The 20,942-nt window shown below is 39.8% G+C and overlaps 1 protein-coding gene across 1 annotated transcript in view; it reads right to left on the reverse strand.

The window, feature by feature from the left end:
• The window catches only part of LOC113408204 (cadherin-13-like), a gene marked incomplete at its 3' end in the record, with an annotated part of 39,924 nt that extends 19,187 nt beyond the window's left edge, over positions 1-20,737 (reverse strand). The window contains exon 1 of the mRNA XM_026661357.1: positions 20,600-20,737. Within this exon, the coding sequence (XP_026517142.1) occupies positions 20,600-20,737 (138 nt within the window). The remainder of the gene's footprint in view (positions 1-20,599) is intronic.
• Positions 20,738-20,942: the final 205 nt, after the last annotated feature.

Consider the following 20,942-nt stretch of genomic DNA (forward strand, 5'->3'; position numbering starts at 1 on the left):
AGTTCTGGGCACCGCATTTCAAGAAAGATGTGGAGAAATTGGAAAGGGTCCAGAGAAGAGCAACAAGAATGATTAAAGGTCTTGAGAACATGACCTATGAAGGAAGGCTGAAAGAATTGGGTTTGTTTAGTTTGGAAAAGAGAAGACTGAGAGGGGACATGATAGCAGTTTTCAGGTATCTAAAAGGGTGTTATAAGGAGGAGGGAGAAAACTTGTTCACCTTAGCCTCTAAGGATAGAACAAGAAACAATGGGCTTAAACTGCAGCAAGGGAGGTCTAGGTTGGACATTAGGAAAAAGTTCCTAACTGTCAGGGTGGTTAAACACTGGAATAAATTGCCTAGGGAGGTTGTGAAATCTCCATCTCTGGAGATATTTAAGAGTAGGTTAGATAAATGTCTATCAGGGATGGTCTAGACAGTATTTGGTCCTGCCTTGTGGGCAGGGGACTGGACTCGATGACCTCTCGAGGTCCCTTCCAGTCCTAGAATCTATGAATCTATGAATCTATATGATTTTTAGTCCTTGAATCTGTGCGTCATCTTGTTTTGTTTTTTTATTGCTTCAGTGAAGCACCTACAATGGCAGTGCAATCTGGTGCTATATAAATAACAAGCATCATTAATTGCTGAGGCCAATCAAAAATGCTACTATTAACCGCAAATTTAGTTACAAAGATTAATATCTATGCCATCACCACATTATGGTACATCATTTGCCTCTTCCTGGGTTTCCCCAAAATTGGCCTCTATGGAAAGAAACTTGCTATTAATTGTATACCTTTGCTGTCATTACAGGTGTCAAAAGTTTAAATACAGTTGTGTACCACCTCATTCTGTCAGAGAGAACATAATCTCATATGACTCAACTTCTCAGCCTTGAACATGGGTGGCAGGGAGATTTCCAGTTGGATCCTGGGTGTTCTGTTGCCTGGCTTTTGCTGAATAGCCTTGAAGAGATGGGGTTTAAACTATGTCAAGGATATTAGTCTGAAGTGAATGAAGTGAAGAGTACACTCCTCGTTTATATCCCCAGAGTGATAAATGTGAGAGCATAATTTTTTTTCTAAAGCAAAGAAAATGGGAAACCAACAAGGATTTTAGACACATGAGAAATAGCTTATGAATTTAGATGATAGTTCAGCAGAAATAAATTGTACATCTGTTCATTCGTTTTAATAAAGTGGGGGAATGACATGCTGCTGCAGCCCTTTGCAATTTTTAAATTATGATCCTATAATAGTACCATTAACATTTGTAATGCAGCCCATACGCTATGAATTTTAGAAAAAAAATAAATTCATGGAATAAGAGAGCATCCATCTATAGTTTGGCCTTTTGGCAATTAGAAGGGAAAACTCAGTGTCTTTTGACCTATTGCAAATGAGTCCAAAAAGGATCTTACAGCATCTTGACCATGTAACCTATAACTCTCTGTGTAAGTCTGTTGACAAAAAATACTGCACCGTTCTCAAATAAATAATACAGGTGTGCAACATTCAGCTGACTGGATTCATTTCTACTGACTAAAGCCTAGTCTTTTTTGTACTCACCAACAATCGCAGATTACTGCTGTTATTTGAAGTGAATCTTCAATGTAACAAACAAGGTGCTCTTTCTCAGCTGTATTTGTGGATAGAAGCGTATATCAAATTTTGCTAAGATCAGGGAGGAACATGTCATATTAGCCTGGTCTCCCACACACTGATAATCCAAATGAGAGACATGCAAAGTGTTCTGAGTATGGCACAATTAGATCATTGCTTTTGTGATATTATTATACTTTACAGAGATGATAATGGCATGTGAATTTAAGATATAACCATGCTGGGCTGCAGCAGACACCTTTTAAATCCAGTGTTTTGTTTTTCAAAACTGATGTCCCATGGGAAATGATAAATTAATGTTTCAATAGTAGATGTCATGTTTGCTTAAAAAGCCCAGTTGGAGGTATCATTGCATTTTCCCTTAATGACTAGAAGAAGTGTTGTTAAGCATACAACTGTTACCGGAGGGTGGGGGGACAGGGGGAAGGAGGGGGAGAAAGGAATAGGGAAGGAGCTTTTAAAATTGGTTAGTTGTTCATGTATCGTTCCATTGATCAACTGATATAGTCTACATGTGGGAAAAGGGAAAGAGAAAACACTGACAATCCTACAACCATGTGAAAAAAGCCAGAACTGGATGTCAGAAGCTGTGAGCTGTTTCTGTAATCCATCCTGCCTTGCCTCCTACTACCACAGCAAATGAATCTAGACTGCATGCTTAAGTGTTTAATCTTCCAAAAGCAAAGATTTTTCTAGTGGCTATGTCTGATCCCAGTATTGGAAGACAGTTGCCTTACTGCCTTACATTTTGCATTAGCCATATATATATATACTTTTAAACATACATATATATTTCTCACCACAGCTCCAGCAGGTTGTCTGAAAACAATCTCAACAGGTAGTCTAGGTAAACAAGACTTACTGGAACTGGTGAATTCCCCAATGGACACTGAAGAATAGAAGAAAAGAAATACCTCTGGGGCACAAGACCTCTAGGCAAACACTTACCATTGACAGAAAGCATACGGATTTATTGATCGGAGCTGCATTTTAATCATATGGCTGGAGGAAAGAAAACAGTTCCTAGAGTGTACCAGACAGCCCCAGCATGGGGTATGATAAAACAGTTTCTACCACTAATATCAGGCAGCAGATGTAAAAGGACTTAGGAGAGTTCAACATCTGCAAGACAAGCTGGATTTATTTACTCACGACTTCAATTATTATTTAAGCTAGAAACTTTGAAAAGGTCAGAACTGCTAACTTAGTAAACATGCCCTTCATTTGTCTTCAAATAAGCACTTTCCCCCCCTAGCTGGGAGTACAATAATCAATTAGCCAAGTACAGTGCTCTCTCTCTCTCTGTTAGGATGCTTGTTTGCTTACCAACAAACAAAGAAAACACCCCAAAACTAAACCTCGAAATTTCAATTCAAGCTGCAGAAGAAAATGCAATTTAAGGGGACATTTTAAGATTAAAAGGTATGGACGTCAGTTTTAGGTAGGTACACACCTGTGAGCATGTACAGCTATAGGAATGCCTACACAAAACCCAGATTTGAATATGCACATGCCTAAACTGTTACTTGCAAATATGATCTTACAAACACTTATGCACAGGAGTTGTCCCATTGGACTGATCCCACAGAAATGTTATCTTTGATTTTTGGGGGGGTAATATTTCAATAAAAACAATTACATATTTGGATGAATACATTCATCTGCAGTGTTAATTTCTCTTATGCACATTGCGGTAGAATCAGAAAATGAAACTGACTGTAGACAAAAGTGAAATTGACTTGTCTATTTTCATTATCCACCCTGAATGAAGTGGAAAAAGTAAACAGAAATCATAAATGGCACAAAAAATATAAGGGTTTGTACAGTTATGTCATTTATTATTATCTGAGGTGCTATTAGTAACATAGAAAGGAACTATGTACTAATGTAACCATGTGCATATGCAAGTTAGTGACTGGACATATGCATGTAAATTAGGTGAGCATTCCATGCCTGAGTGAATGGGAGTGGCCACTGCAGATGAACAAAATGAGGAGGAGAGATGGTTTAGGAGGAAAGATGAGAAGTTTAATTTTTGACATGTTTAAATTTAAGGAAACAGTGAGATATCTGGGGAGACCGGCAGTGATGTGAGCCTGGACAGAGAGGGAGAGGTAGAGAGAGTACCTGGGGTTCTGAGAACTATTAGCATACAGATGGCAATCGAAGCCATAACAACTGTTCTTGGAGATAAGTGGACAGTGAGGAAAGGAGGATATGAATAATGGTCACCCAGGAGACATCAGAAGGGAGAGGAAAGATGATACTCCACCAAAGGTAACAATGACGTAGTGGTCAGTGAGGCAGAAGAAGTATCAGGAGATAGAGTCTCAAAAACATAGGTCTTTAGCGGAACAGGGTGGATGAGGGGAATAAAGACAACAAGATCTTGATAAGAATAAAGATGGAGGCCCTTAAGCTTAAGCAGGAAGAGGTCATTAGCTATTTTGGAGAAGTGAGATTGGATGGAGTAGAGAGGACGGAAACTGGAATGGAGGGGGCTCTAAGGGAAGCTGGAAAATATGTAGGTCCTGGGAGCAGATGACACATTCAGGGTCTTGCAGATGAAGAAAAAGAATTAGAAAGTAGGTGGGGTTCAGAAAAGGTTTTATATAGTGTGGAGTAAACAGCATGCTTGAAGGTGGAGGGACAAGAGCCAGGGAGGTGTTATTTAATGATGAAGGAGTTAGGAGGAACCCTCCTCCATGAAGATGGGAGACCTCAGATTCAGACACATGGGAAAAGGAGGGCAAGATACCAAGAAAATGGTAACATGTGATGCTGCATGATTGAAATATGACCATTCATATAATTAATATTGCCACTGTGAGCTTTGTTTTGGAACAGTGAAATTCCAAGCACCTGGAAGATGGTATAAAAGACTCTTGAATCATCTCCATGTTGCCTCTTTCCTGCTCTGATTCTCTGGACTACGGACTCACAACTAAAGGGAGCATTTCCTAATCTATGGACTGAGGACCTTCCAATCTTTTGGAAGTTACCAGAGACTTTACAAGCCAGCAGTTTATTTAATCACTGCTACAAACCTGATATAAGAACATATACATATAATCATTGCAACCATCTATGAACCATTTTTAACTCTCTTCATCTTTTCTTCCATAAATAAACCTTTAGATTTTAGTTCGTAAAGGACTGGCAATAGTGTGATTGTTGGGTAAGATCTGAGTTATATATTGACCTGGCAGTGTGGCTGATCTCTTGAGATCAGAAGAACTCTTTGTTTGATAAAATTGGTATTCAATAATCACTCATCATAAATTCTAGTGTCTAGCTAGTGAAATAAGGGCTGGGATGCCTAAGAAGACTGCATTTTTTACTTCTTGTTAAACCAGTAAGGTGAGACAGAAATTTGTTTTTGTTACTGGCTTGGTATAATCTAATGATAGAATAACCACCAGTCTCAGGTGAGTCTGCCCTATTTCTCAGCAGTTTGTTCTGAATCTGGTATCTTCAGCTGTGACTCACTGAAGCATGGTGACATTTGGCGTAGTTGACAGGATCCACAGAACCAGGTCAATTACTTTTGGATCAGAGCCCCATGCTATTTAAAATTTGAATCCTAACACACCCACAAGGACGATATGGATGTGTTTCATCTGTATTACCTGTTAGCACCTGGGAGAATAGTGGAAAGGAGGGGAATATTCCCAAGCCTTTATCTATCCCATTCTCCATGTATTTGTATGTACTCAGCGGGATTTCTCCAATTGTTTGTCTGTTGTGAGGGGCAACTTGCCTGTTAAGGAAGCTGTCCCTCTCTCCCAGTTGTCTGTTAGAAAAGACAGCCTGACTGGTGACAATAAGGGAGCCTGTGAACAAACAGGGAGTGTCTCTCAGCCTATGCCAGCTGAGAATTTGTTGGAGATGGCTCTGAAATTGAATGAAACACAGGAAAAAATTGTTGTGATGAAGCAAAATGTTGTTTCATTAGATAAGGCTAGGGTTGATCCTTACAATCAAGTCCCAACTGGGGAGGGCAGAGGCACATTTTGTATGCAAGATGAATTGTTGTCCAGAAAAGCTCCTGAAAAGGGAAAACAGCCTCATGGTGGATTTTGCAAGCAGCTTGCTGCAACTGAGGGGTGTGGAAGTGATTTGATTGCATTAGTTCAGTATGAATCACTGTCTGTAGACAGCAACAGTTTATTTGTTGAGAGACTTTTCAGTTCCTAACTGCCAGAGTCTTTCAGATGGGTATGGATCCACTGACCTTGCTTTAGAAAGATCCAGTGTGGATAGCTTAAAGGAGGTTTCAGTTGGAGTGAAAATTGTTAGGGAGTTTGAACAACCCTATAACCAACTGGATGTGCTTACTATTAGCCAGAGAGACAATCTTGTTGGAACATGAATATCTCCATGCTGATTCTTTTAAGTGAACAGTTTGTGTCTCAGGTTCAGAGGGGAGATTGGGTAGTTGAATCTGCAGAGCAGAACAACTGTGAAGTTGATGTCTTGAGAATGCAGGGGGTGGCAGGTAAACTCTCACCCCTAGACACTTTGGATATGTCTTGTAGTCTCTTAATGGATTAGAGTACATCTGATTCCATCTGGAAGCAGAGATTGGTAATGGAAGGACATCACAACCCTGGTTCTGACATGCTAGTGAAAAGGGATGGTCTTTAAGACAGAGTTCAGCCTTGGAATTGGTAACAGATGAGAAAATGAATTTGAAAACTAGTAAACAAACTAGTGTCTGTGTTGATGCAAATTACCTAACAGGGGGGGAGCATAGCTGTTAGCCCAGAGGACACACTTGGCCAACCAAAGGAATCTGTTAAACAAGAGAGCTCAGATTTCAACCCTCCAGGAAAGGGAGGAGGAGAAAGTCTTGATCCTGCAAATGGAAGCCTCACAGGTTAACCCTAAAATACTAAAACCCCAAAGATGAGAGGAGGAAGGAAGTGATGGAGCAGAAACAGTATCACTCGCCCTTAGGTCGGGAGGGTAATGACATTTCAGAATTCAGGGAACCAAAGCCTGGGATGGGAGGGTGAACATGGGTGCACAGTACTGTAAAGTCTGGGCTGTGCACAGCATGGGATTACACTTTTTCCCCATGACATATGGACTGGGAGCATAGCGAAAACACTTGTACAAACAAATAAGTATTAAGTGACTCAGACAGCTGGTTAGAGAAAGGACTACCCTTTAAGAAATAAGCATCTGGGACTCAAAGGCAAACAAGACATGGAAATAACATACAAGGATCTGAATAAATTACTTTGCTGAATCATCTTTCTCAAAAGATACCATAATTGCAAAGAATTCTTGATGTAACTCCAAACCTGCTTTTTTTTTGTTTTTTTTTTTTTTGTTAAACCAATCGACAACATTTTCATTCCAGTAAGTTCAATAGATGATCAACCAGATAGGACTTTATTGCCTTCCAAATGGGATTGTTTCTTAGACATTTACCAACAGTTTTGCTTGAGTAAATGTATGGCTCTTTTTAGCATGTTGATTTTTATCGGTTCACTATTTTAATGTTCCAGAGCAGACGGAAAAAAGATATTTTGTCTAAATAATCCTGACACTTTCATTCACATGCACAGCTGCTTAGCAAATTTTGCAGTAGCCAAATCAGTTTTTGTGTTGCTGATTGACTTGTCAGTGAAGAAACTGAAAAACTGATCACAAAAATAAATTTTAAAAAATCTCTCTGGAGCAATGACCTAAGCAGTCAGATAACTGTTATTTTTGTATGAATGTTCTGCAGTTTCATAACCCCTTTCTGGTCATATAAACTATAAGTACTACGCTAACTAGCACATATTGCTATTAAATAGGGTTTTGTCTGGTACAAATTGAATATGTTAAGATCTATAGTGGTTTATCTTGTTTAATCCCACTTATAAAGAGAAATTCTTACAGATGCTGGAAGCTTTTAGGCTGTATGGGTTTCTTAACTCATGGGATTAGTGTGATATTTTGCCACATATCTAACAATTCCACTATGTATTACTAATAAAATCAGCCATGCCAGTGTCAAATAAAGATAGAGTTCTTAGCATTTTTGTTTAGTGCAGATTCCATATTTCGGAGATGCACTTAGAGACAGGGAATCATAACCTTTTCAGCACATCAGTGTATAACAAGTGTTTCCATTAAGCTAGAAAATAGTTTTGCTGGCAATATCTCAAAGCCAATACTTAACAATTTGCCTTTGCCACCTATTCCACTTATTGATCCCATAGTCCTTACTCCCAGTGATAAGAATAACATAATAAACACTTAGGCCCCAAACCTACAATGACCTCTACATGGAAAAACTTCTGCCCCTGCACACTGAACCATTGACTTTAACAAGGCTGTGTGCAGGACCATGTCTCTCTCCACAGAGAGGTCACTGCAGTTTACGGGCCTCAAAATATCGTACTTTCCATTTGTCAATCTCAAATATGCAACAGGCAGAGACAATCAGATTTTTTCCTCCCTCTTTTTAATTTTGATATTTTTTTTTAGCAAAAATTAGAATACTGAAATACTGGTTGAAAACCTAAATATTTCAATTCAGAAATGAGGCTGTGGTGCCTTGTTGGAGTTGGAGTTTGGGTGCCTCATGCTTTCATTGTCCTCTATAAGCCGCGTCAGGCTACATCCGCTCAGACTCCAGCTTCCATCATGAACCACATCCTCCACTTTTGGAGAATGGAGGAGGTGCATCATGAGTCCCCGGTCATGGTGCATCATGTGAGATGTTGTCTGGTCAGAGAGCCCAGAAAATAGCAGAGAATGGGGACATAAAGCAACTGAATTGTAACTCCCAGCAGGCATTGCAGCAGTATGTTCAAAATGAAATACAGTAGAACCTCATAATTACAAACACTAGAGTTACAAAACTGACCAGTCAACCACACACCTCATTTGGAACTGCAAGTACATAATCAGGCAGCAGCAGAGACCCCGAAAAAAAGAAGTCCAGTACAATACTGTGTTAAATGTAAACTACTAAAAAATAAAGGGAAAGTTTAAAAAAATAAAAGATTTGACAAGGTAAGGAAACTTTCTGTGCTTGTTTCATTTAAATTAAGACAGTTAAAACAGCATTTTCCTTCTGTATAGTAAAGTTTCAAAGCTGTATTAATATTAAGTCAATGTTCATTTGTAAACTTTTGAAAGAACATCCACAACATTTTGTTCAGAACTATGAACATTTCAGAGTTACAAACAACTTCCATTCCCGAGGTGTTCATAACTCTGAGGTTCGACTGTATTTTGGTTTTCCGCCAAAATACTTCCGTTTTCAGGTGTTCAGTTTTTCAACTGAAAATCAACATTTCCCACAGAAAGCAGACAGTTTTTATGAAAATTTTTAATTTAATGAAAAATCCAAATTTCAATTGGCAAAAGGTTTTAATGGAATTTTTTTGACCAGCCCTAATAATGAGCGCTAAATATAAGATTTTATTGAATCAGAGATGCAGGGGCAGCCCTGGACTCTGGCCAGTCCCTTTATTTAGCTAGTGCTTGTCTGGTTGACTGTTTTTAATTTCCTTTCCTTTTTTTTTTTAATCTACTCTCAAATTACCTTCCCAAATATATTTCTGCTGATATTTTCAAAACTGTTACTGCTAACTGTTTGCTTTCTAATTCCAAATTTAATACCTATGGCAAAGTTCACACTTCACAGACCATGTTGAGGAAGCATATGAAGCTTCAGTTCTTGGAGAAAAGAGCAATAAATTAGGGGTTTATGGCTTTTTGTTGCTTTCATTGTTTGGATATTTGCTCTTAGTTGAAGCAGATGGAAGAAATCTTCAGGGGATACTCAGCATTGGAATGGTTTAGTGGCGAGAACTACCAGCTGTAGTGAGAATTTCTGTTATTACCACTGAGTTGTTGTTGACCTCCCGAGCATAACCAAATGGTTAGCAAAGACAAGGACTCAGACATTCATATCAAGACTACTCAAATCAGCTGAACATGACTAATGAAGGAAACTAGACAAAGGACAGGAAGGGAAAATAGGTCTTTTGAAAAAGGACTCACAAGAATACAAGGTTTTTATGTGCACTGACTCAAATTATAAGGAGTGCAGGGAAAGAAACACATCTGAAGAAGCAGTGAAGTGCTTTTGTATTCACCCTCCTCTCCCAATTTCATACGGTTTGAACAATCATTTCTATTCATAAAGTCTTTCCTGTATTTATACAAGTGTTTTTTGGCTGCTTTCAGATAATAAAGCATGCACTGTGTTGGTTCATGTACCACTGAAATGAGTTTATCTGTAGATTAAATAGACAACTTCCTGTATTTCATGACCTTGGCGGAGAGAAACAAAGCAATGAACTCACCCTTCAAAAGCGGAGATAAATGTAAAACTCTGCTGCCTACTGCGATGCAGTATATTCTACTCTAATTATATGATAAGTGGATGGACTCTGTGTTGAACATATTTTGCAGAAGTTCCTGAACTAAGTGCTCATACTGGTTTCACAGATAGCTAATGGAAAGCCACATGAATACAAATTATTATGTACACATATGAATTTGGAGGAATACGAGAAGCACTGATCTTCCAAATGCTATTTTACCCTACGTTCCTCTTTGTTTTACTCAATGCAGAGAATAAGTATAGTCTGGTCCCATTACATTTTACCAGTCCCACTTGGACCACTATAGCTGAATGTTTGTCACTGTGCTCATTATGGGCTCAATCCTGCATGGCACTGAGCATTCCTTGTAGGTAGGGATCATCTTCAACTCCTCCTGACTCCAAAGGGAATTCAACACCTAGGTGCTCTTGAAAACCCCACTAGGCCCCCATCTGCATAGGTAGGTGCCTAAAGACCTTTGGAAAACTGGCTGTAAGTGCCGAAGTCACTTTTGAAAATGAGAGTTAGACTCCTAAGTCATGTAGATGCTTTTGAAAATTTTACCCAATGGCTTGTAAATTGCACTAAAGATCGGCATGCAAATTAGGAAAACCCTTAATTGTTTGGACTTTAATACCTACTCCACAGAAAAGGCTAAATATTAAACATGACAACAAATAGTATAGTTTGAATCAGACTATTAACATTAATTTAAAATAATGTAGGATTTTCTTCTTTTTGTTTTGCAGTGAGTTTATAATGCATGCATACTTAATTTAGAGAAAATATATTAATCACAATTTAGGTGTTACTTTCCTTACACAGGGATCTGATAAACAGCCCTCAATGTGACTAATAGACACTTTGTAAACTAAACTAATAGGAACTTTGTAAATGGAATCTAGCAAAAACAACACGTATGCATCTGCAGCTTTGCCCCAGGCACAGACATGAAGGAACACAAATAAACCAATTATGGGACTACCTAATCTCTTTTGTGTTCGACAAATTGGTTGCACAAAGGGCTGTGTAAAAATATTTGCAGCACAGGTAAAACCAGCAAAAAAATATGAAAAGAAAAAGAAAAAGGTATTACATTCTGAGCTGTCAATATGCCTGCCCCATCAATGATCCTGCCTACTCATGGCAGCCAGATCAAAATTTGACAATTTTACCTATATTTTTCCTTCCAACAGATTATAAGTATTAAATGTCAGGGACTAAAGTCAACATAAAAGCAGATTCTTTGGTAGGCCATGACAGTCTAGGAGGCGGGATATCCTGCCATGCCCAGTTCCTTCCCTTGTGCGCACAAGGATCCCCAGAAGTCATGGAGATCAAGGTAGAATAAAAATGGTAGAAGTGTTCCTTTCCCTTGTCCCTTTGGGTCCTGCTTTGAATGTGGCTTGGCTGGACCCAAAGATGGGAGCCAAGGTGGAATTACATTATGAAAAGTGACTGTGTAAAAATGGCACCTACTTACTCCACTGACTTGCTCCATGTGTGTATTCAGAGCCCCACCTGATTGTTTTTTATACTCCTGCAATCCCTGAGGGAGAGGGTCCTGGAGTCCATTCCATCTCCCTTATCACCCACAGAATTGCTAGTTTCCAAATACAAGGCCTTACTTATCAGCACAACCTTCCCCTCCTTCTCTCCTGTCCCTTTCTTCCCCGCCCCCAAAGAGAATGGGTTTGCCTGGGTGTAATTAAAGGCAGAATTTGACCTGCAGAATCTTCATTACTGTTGACAACGTGCCAGGAGGAAAGCACCAGGCTTGATTTTTAGATCTGAACTGCGTTTTGCAAAGTGGTGCTTTTTTCATTTGTCAACTGAGCAAATCTGATCAAAGTCACAGAGACCCAACAGACCTGGAACCCGATAATGCCATGGTTCAGAGTGTATTTTTTTTTCAAACGAAAGCATTTTATGATACCATTGTCTGTTGAGAGAGTTTAATTATAATCCATTATCTCTATCATATTATTGTTCCTGCAGTGTTAATAAATAATAATGATAGTGAGATATTTCATTTAACCTCATCTTTTACTTGAAATGCTATTCTATCCATTTAACTGATGAGTAAATGGAGACACAGAGAAATGGATTGACTTGGTTTATCCTGAACTGTGTAAAAAACCCAAGATTCCCAACTCCCTGTCCATTGTTCTAACCGCAAGATGGAGTTTTCAATCCATTCTGAGCAGACAACTAAACTAGCTAGCAAGATACCAAGGGACCATCTCATGAATCCATTCTGAGCTCTACGACGTCTATCCAGCAAAACGGGATATAAGGAGACTTGAGACACCATACAGCAGGTTATTTTGTGCTTTATTTGATATCTATGTTTGAAGAATCAGTCACATTTTATATTAAGGTTCCACATATAAATGGTTTATTAAAAGGTTAATACATGATTTATGGATGCCATAAGCATGTTATAGAGATGAGTCGTATGTGTCACAACAGGTTATAAGTGTGATGGCCACCATCTTGGCTGACATCAGGGATTGAGCCAGAAACTTCCAGAGCTGAAAGCATGAATATCTAAAGCTTGAGCCAAAGAACCAGGCTCTCTAAGTAGGGCTCTACAAGATTCATATTCTCTGTGGATAAGTGAAGGAGGGAGACATGTATCACACCCTCACCAGTGAGTTACCATAAGCACATAATTATAAATATGGTTGTAAATCATAGTTATAAGCAACTGATTGACTTAGTGGAGTCTATGACAATTGATAATCATTTACGAAAACATCAATTAATCATTTATTAACCCTTTATATAAGCTATTTATAAATGGATCTTTAACGTAAAGTGTGACCAAATAATCTCTCTCTTGGAGGCACAGTTTAGTTAACAGGGATAAAATGTTGCTATTTTTCACAGTGGGAATGTTTCATTAAAACTAAGGAGAGATTTACTTTATTTGTGTTTGAGCGTGAGTCAGGGAGGGATACAGAAATCTTTCTCTCTCTCTTTTTTTTTAACATGGACAATTTATTCTAAAGACAGTCACTTCTTAAGTACATAAATAAAAAAAGAAATTTCCCAAAGTTGAGTTCCCCGATGCCATAGAACTTTGAGTGTTTAAATGATTTAACATTCTGGAAATCGAGTAGATTGAAGGTGGGGTTGGAAGGGAGAGAGAGAGAGAGAGATAATATATGGAGGAGAGCAAAGAGGACTGATCCTCCCTTGGCCAAAATGTCTATATAAATTATCCCCACAAGGTCTCTCTGTGGATTCTCCCTCGGCCATGTGCAAGTGGCTGTGGGCGGTAACCTCACGGCAGATGCCAGCTCTCCACAAGGCCCTGCAGAAGGCACTTTGCTGGTTCCAGAACCCTGTGGGGTACAGGATGGGTACTGGGTGGTCAGCAGCACACTGTTTTCCCCCCTCGCCCCAGAGCTTATGAAGAAAAGCTAATGCAGCCTTCCCATGCAGTGCCCTTCCTTTAAGAACGTGCCCGAGACAGCAGTAGCCAGAGGAAGGACTTGGCAATGTGGTTCCAATGGAATCACACTACTGCAGAGGCACAGGGACATCTGTTGATTCCTTGGGACGCATGGGAAGTGGCTTCTACACCCCATTTTCTTAGGAAAGGGAGAACAAACCCCTGACACCACTTCTGTGATGGAACCACCTGGGGCAACACACCTTGATATTTCTTCTATTGACTCTTTGGGCAGCAGCATGCTGACCTCTTGCCAGAATCAATGGTGTTAGAACAAAGATATTATAGAGATGGATTAGCCTGCTTATAGCTTTGTAGCAGATGTTTCACCACTAGCTCCTTATCACACACTACCAACAGTGACATTAACCATAGGCTAGCATACATGCATTGCAGGTGCTCAGCACTGCAGTGCTCTGTCACCAACTGTTAAACAGTGGCTCAGAAAAAAAATCATGTATTTTCTGAATGCACTGAGTATATAAATAACTCCCAGCACCATTAGCAATCACTCAGTCTAAGTAATGCATTGCCAAGCTGTTTGAATATCCTACAGTAGGCAAGGAAGTTGTCAGATTTTCCAAAAAAGATCTATTCCTGCACTTCCCTTTGGTTCATTATTTACTTTCTGACTGGCACTCCCTTAGTACTGTACAAAAGTTGAGCCCCATATCTTAACTTTCTTTGGAAAAAAGGCCAAATGTTCTTCATGACACAGAACTATATCTTTGTGTACAGTAATAACCCTCAAAATCCCATTTAAAAAATCCACTAACATTAAACAAGCCACAGTTTTTCAGAGCTCCCAGGAAGAAAATCACCACAAAATCTGCAAGCACTTCTATCTATATGCACTATTGTTGTGCGTATGGGCAATCACCTATGTAACTGGCGAGCCATTAAACGTCTTGCGTACACATCTGCTACCTTGTTTGAACATTTTTGGAGAAACTTCTGAAATTTTGTCCTTAAGTTTCCGGTCAAGACCAAATACCATATACCTGCAAAATGCTATATTTAGGCATTTAAATTGCAATTAGATAAACCTATGGAAAGTATGCTGCGGAGTTTGAGAGTTTGCTGTTGAGAAGCTACATTTTGGGCCTACATTTCTGGAGTGTCTGCTACCTCCGCTCAGATACAATGGTGATCCGCGGGGTATAAGGACATGCATCAAATGGAATAGGTCACATATTCTAAGATAGCTGTATTTTGATGCTGGATTAATAGTTCACAAACATTTTCATTTTTGGCTTGATCTCACCAAGTGCTGAGCAGTCAGAACCCAATCCATCAAAGTATTTGGCACATGCTTAATTTCAAGGACTTGACTTGTCCTACTGAATTCAATTGGAGTGCTTTTCTGGATCAGGGCCACAATGTTCAGCACCTTGCATGACTGAGCCCTAAAAACATCATGAGGGCAAAGTGCTGCCTTTTCCCTCCATAAACATTAAGGTCATGTTCGCAGCAGAATAGCATAGTTCTACGACACAGGGAAAGAGGCTGGAGACAGGCTTCTGTCTGAAGAATCAGCATCCACATCATAGGGAATTTAGGGAGGAGCCATGGGAGGAGCTGAAAGAACTGCAGCTATCAGATTTACTGGCTAAAACACCCAGGAGCGAGGAGAAAATGACTATGGTGACTACTGCAACACTGTGTGCACAGCAGAGGCTGAGGATGTAGAAGATAAACAAGTATGGATTGGATGAATGGACTATAAGGTGGATAGAAAGCTGGCTAGATTGTCGGGCTCAACAGTAGTGATCAATGGCTTGATGTCTAGTTGGTAGCCGGTATCAAGTGGAGTGCCTCAGGGGTCAGTCCTGGGGCCAGTTTTGTTCAACATCTTCATTAATGATCTGGATGATAGGATAGATTGCACCCTCAGCAAGTTGGCGGATGACACTAAGCTGGGGGGAGAGGTAGATATGCTGGAGGGTAGGGAAAGGGTCCACAGTGACCTAGGCAAATTGAAGGATTGGGCCAAAAGAAATCTGATGAGGTTCAACAAGGACAAGTGCAGAGTCCTGTACTTAGGATGGAAGAATCCCATGCACTGCTACAGGCTGGGGACTGACTGGCTAAGTGGCAGTTCTGCAGAAAAGAAATGGGGGATTACAGTGGACGAGAAGCTGGATATGAGTCAGCGGTGTGCCCTTGTTGCCAAGAAGGCTAATGGCATATTGGGCTGCATTAGTGGGAGCATTGCCAGCAGATCGAGGGAAGTGATTATTCCCCTCTATTTGGCACTGGTGAAGCCACATCTGGGGTATTGCATCCAGTTTTGGCCCCTCCACTACAGAAAGGATGTGGACAAATTGGAGAGAGTCCAACGGAGGGCAACAAAAATGATTAGGGGGCTGGGGCACATGACTTACGAGGAGAGGCTGAGGGAACTGGGGTTAGTTAGTTTGCAGAAGAGAAGAGTGAGTGGGGATTTGATAGCAGCCTTCAAGTACCTGAAGGGGGGTTCCAAAGGGGATGGATCTAGACTGTTCTCAGTGGTAGCAGATGACAGAACAAGGAGTAATGGTCTCAGGTTGCAGTGGGGGAGGTCTAGGTTGGATATTAGGAAACACTATTTCACTAGGAGAGTGGTGAAGCACTGGAGTGGGTTACCTAGGGAGGTAGTAGAATCTCTATCCTTAGAGGTTTTAAAGCCCAGCTTGACAAAGCCCTGGCTGGGGTGATTTAGTTGGGGTTGGTCCTGCTTTGAACAGGGGATTGGACTAGATGACCTCCTGAGAACTCTTCCAACACTAATATTCTAGGATTCTATGACGATGATTCTGTCCAGCCAGCCTACAATAAGACCACTGAACAAAGCCCAGTTTAAATGTGATTTGAATAGGTGTCCAAAAAATTGGCCCTTAAGGATTAATTGCAAAAGTATGTAACTATTCAAGAATAGTTACAAAAACACTATTTGTGATATATACTGTAAAATCAGAGTTTATCAGGGGGCAGGGAGAAAGGGAAGAGATGCCTCAGGCATCAAAACAAAAATCACCTTTAATGAACAAACATAGACTCAAACAAAGCTGAGGTTGCTTTGCACTGGGGATTTACAGAAAACATCTGTTAAGCAATCTAGCGCATCTCAGAAACAGAAATGTAAACACTGGTTTCCAACTTGGGGGAAAGCAATAAAAATCTCTGGACTTCCAGTGAGGCAGCAAGAAAATAGAAATTGAAAACATTTTAAGGAACATTGTACAATCTTCCACTTTGTAGCTACACTGGAGAACCTGACATTGCAGTAATGCACTGTCCAGATTTTTTTACTAGGTACACACCAAACAACATTCACAACCAGATACATCTGTGGTATAACTCCATTGACTTCCATTGTGTCAGACCAGCAATGAATCTGGCCCTCAGAATTCACCAATGGAAAGTGAACATTTGAAACATAGCTTAATAGAGCTACCTTCACAACACCATGAAAAATAAAAGCAAAAGCTATTTTCAGTAGAAATTATATTGTCAGACGATAAAGCAGGCCACTAAATATGTATTTGCTTCATAAAAGAGAAAGGGGACCGTTAGAAAATATCTTTAAACAGAAGGGAGATAGTTGGAAAAAAAATACATCAGTACTAAAAGAACCCATATAAAGCAGCCAATCTCAAAGTAAATAAAAGATGATAGCACTTCTAAATCAAATCATTATATTTATTGTATTTGAGCTTTCTGCCTCAAAAGCTATCCTGTAGAAGCTGTCTTTTCTTTTTTTCCTTTCTCTTCTTTTAAGCGTTATTGTTGTCAGCTGTGAGGAAAGTCTACCTATAACTATCTGTACCGAAATTCAAATGAAGTAATTATGGCACCTTAAACTAGTAACTCAAAGTAAGAGGCTTTCTTTTAACCGTAGATTGCCATGATGGATTTTCGTCCCCTCCACATTTTTGAAGAAAAGGATATTTAATTATTGTAAAAGATGCCTGACTGGCAGTTCAGAGGTCGAAGCTCCACTTTTATATACACAGAATAAGTATACCACAGGCAGCAGCCACGCAAACATCTTCACACTACCCACCCCAAGCACCTGCAGAGGAATCACACAGGTGAGAAGTACGGTTTGGTTTCTGGCTTAGATTTGCGAGAGCAGGCTTGGTGGGACTTGGGCAGGTACTTCAGTTCCACCATGTCTCAAGTCAATGAAGGTCCTGCACATCCTTAACAGCAAGCACATGCTTAAGTGCTTTCTGAACCAGGGCCTCTTTGCTGCCATTTCACGCCTGGTTTTTAAGACTGACTAGTAGATCTAAATGCAGTGTTGCGTGATGGGATAGGACATTGCTAGAAACTGGAAAGAGACCACCAAAGGCCACCAAATTCAGAAGGAAAAAAATACTTTCAGGTACTATTAAACAGACTGCATCTGAGTAGTAAATCTGATCTAGAAATGAAAGGGTCTGATTTACGAATTACGAATATTTTTCTGAGCCATCCCATCCACTGGCAACATTTACTTGAAATCCTGAAAAATCCCAGGCTTGTGCTTGTTTTCAGAACTCAGCGTTACCAGGACAGAGGATTTTTTATTAGAAACTACTATTTTAAACTCTAATGAAAGGGATCAAAACAGGATACATTGAAGAAAAAAAGAAAAAGAAAAAAAAAGAGGACAATAGGACTAAATAGGGAAATGAGGCAAAAGCATTTCAGATAAAGTGTAACAAACATATGATCTAAAGCCAAACTTTTCAAACCTGGGTGACTAAAGTTAGCTGCCTAAATCCATAGTTATAAATGCAAGTGGTCGGGTTTTCATGTAGATCAGGTCCCACTGACTTATATGGAATTTGTAGGTGTTCAGAACTTCTCAGAAACAGACCGTTTTCATTCAGCTGAAAATGTTGGCCTAAACTACCAAAGATTATTAAAGCAAACCATAAGAATGGTTTCAAGAAAGACATGTAGTTATTTCTGGAGAAGAGGAGGATTGAGGGAAATGGTAGAAATTCAGGGAAGCAGGCATGTGAAAGCCTAATTGGTAGCAACGCTGAATAGAATGGCTTCCTATTCTTATCATATTGAGTCTTCTTATGTACTTCTAACTAGCAATGGGGAGCCTATGGTTATACAACATTATATGCCTATTTTAACTAAAAGTCCTAATGAAATAGCTCTTACAGGGTTAAGGGCCTGATCCAAAGAAAATTATAACAGGATTAACAGCCTGATCAAAAGCCCCTATAAATTAAAGGAAAAGCTCCTTTTCACTTCAATAAGTTTTGGATCAGGCCCTAGAAACTGTTTGTGGTATTGTTTAGTGGCGCTCCGGTAAAAGCACCCTGCTGAAAGCAGCTAGTGTTGTTGGCATTTAGCACCACACTTTTACTGCCAAGAAAAGCTGTTTTGAATCCTTCTTGTTTTTCAGTCTGGTCCCTCAATCTTCAGTTGCTGACAGAATAATTATTAGAGTGAAATTTCTATCACTCTTTTGAAAATGAAACACTGCCAAGTGGATAAAATTAAACGGGAAAAAACAAACAGCAGCAAGAAGAAAATAATAGTTTAATAATACAATTCCTCCCCCCCTTTCAAAATTATATTATATTCAGCATCTCTAGTGTTCACTTCCTACAATCTGGAAATATTCCTGTAAACTGCAGAAGTTTGTGAAACTTTTATAGCCAAATCTGATGGTTTTGGGTGTCAAACTGACTGGTGGAATTAGCCAATGCTCCTAGGAGTCTTTTGCCCTTTTTGGACAACAGAGGTAGGGGGTAGAAAGTGACGGATTTGGGAATGGTTTGTCTGAAGCCAGAGAGCTTTGTCATGACAGGGATAGAAGTTTAAAATGCCATCGTTCTACAGACAGTCGATGTCTTTTGTGTTTGTTTTTTTTCTTCCAGGCACTCAGTATTGTTCTTGCAGGGCAGAAAATTATCACACAGAACAGGTGAAATTTAAAAGGCATCAGGACCAGAGTTTCAATACCAAACTCTGAAAGCTGGCAGGTCTCAAAGGGAAAGTGCTGAAATTCATTGCCTTCATGACAAAACATGTTGATTTCAGCTGTGTGTCATATTATCATATGACCCAGAGCTAGGTTTACAGTGATGGGACTCCCCGCTATGGGAGAAAGGAGGGAAATAGCTCTGTAGGCTTAATTTAGATATTATCTCATCACCCGCAGCCCATTTCTCTACAGTACTTTATGTTATAATGTTTGGGGTTTGGTTGTGTTCTGCTTTTGGAAATTGTATTAAATGGTGTATGTAAGTGTACTGATGTAAGGGAGGGAGAATTCATTAGATATATCCCCAGGGAAATTATGTCAACCTGAGCCCAAAAGCAGTAGGGTACAATGAGCAAAATTTAAAAAGGGAGAAAATGCTGAAGGATTCAGAGACCAAGCACTCTGTCCGAAGACCCAGAACACTGTCCAAGGATCCTGCAGTGCTCTGAGTTTTGTTTCCTGTGTATCAGTTTTCTGAAATCCATGTAAGCCAAAAGTGACTGGTTTTGCATAGGCAAGGTTGGTTAGGTAATATCTTTTACTGGACCAACTTCTGCTTGTGAAAGAGACAAACTTTCAAGCTTACACAGAGCTCTTCTTCAGGTCAGGTTTTGCTTAAGAAGATATACAAGGTGAGAAAAAAAATGCTTTTAATCACCACTTTCCAAATAAAAGTTTGTCCTGGGCATGATGTTAAACTCCATCCTCCACTGCCTTGTGGATACTTCTTGGTTGAAGAAAGGCTAAGGGATCTCACCCAGACAGAAAAGGTGGTCATGCTGAAGTGATAGGCAGTTAGCAGCTCTATCTAGGTTGTTCTCTGGCAGAAGCTACAACCTCTATGTCACTGAGCGTCCAAACTTGCTCTGACCTTTGGATTCTGGATCAGTGGTCTAAAGGGTGGACAACAGGTCTATGGTAGCCTTCGCTCCTCCATATCTTTGCCTAGGCATATGCGCCAAAGGTCTTGGCAAGACAGTTGTAGGGATCTGAGGGAGGTGCATGGGGCAGCTACCAAGATTTCCAAGCAGCCCTGTATAGGGATGGCCTGCAGGCGGCATGTGAGGGTGGCCCTAGAAAAGGTGGGTCAAAGTAGCTGAAATGAAGCTAACTATAGGTGTTCCCCTCCCTCATAAAATAATGCTATTTTATATTCAGAAAGAAAACTAAGTACAATTGGATGCAAAGATTAATAGAAGAAAACTGGCAAATTCTTACCTCTTTCTTGGTGAATTCTGGTGGGTGATCATTTTTGTCATCGATGACAATGGTAGCTGTCGCTGTGCCAATTAATCCCACATCAAGACCAGCCATGTCCTTCGCTTCTATAATAAGCTCGTACTTAGGGTTTTCCATCGTCTGAAAAAAAAAAATCGAGAGATCAAAAATTCAGTTTCCTCTCCTTCAGACATCAAGAGCAACAACAACACAACACAATTTGGTCTGATACAATATAGGACAAAAATTTATTTGAGCTACTGGTTTACTGAGAGAGTGTGGCTCTCCCCTGGGCTCCAGGGCAAATTTTATCTAAAATACAAGATGAAGCAAGGTATAATGG

The sequence above is a fragment of the Terrapene carolina genome, unplaced genomic scaffold (assembly GCF_002925995.2).
Source record: "Terrapene carolina triunguis isolate 2854851 unplaced genomic scaffold, T_m_triunguis-2.0 Scaffold1033, whole genome shotgun sequence".
NCBI lineage: Eukaryota > Metazoa > Chordata > Testudines > Emydidae > Terrapene > Terrapene triunguis.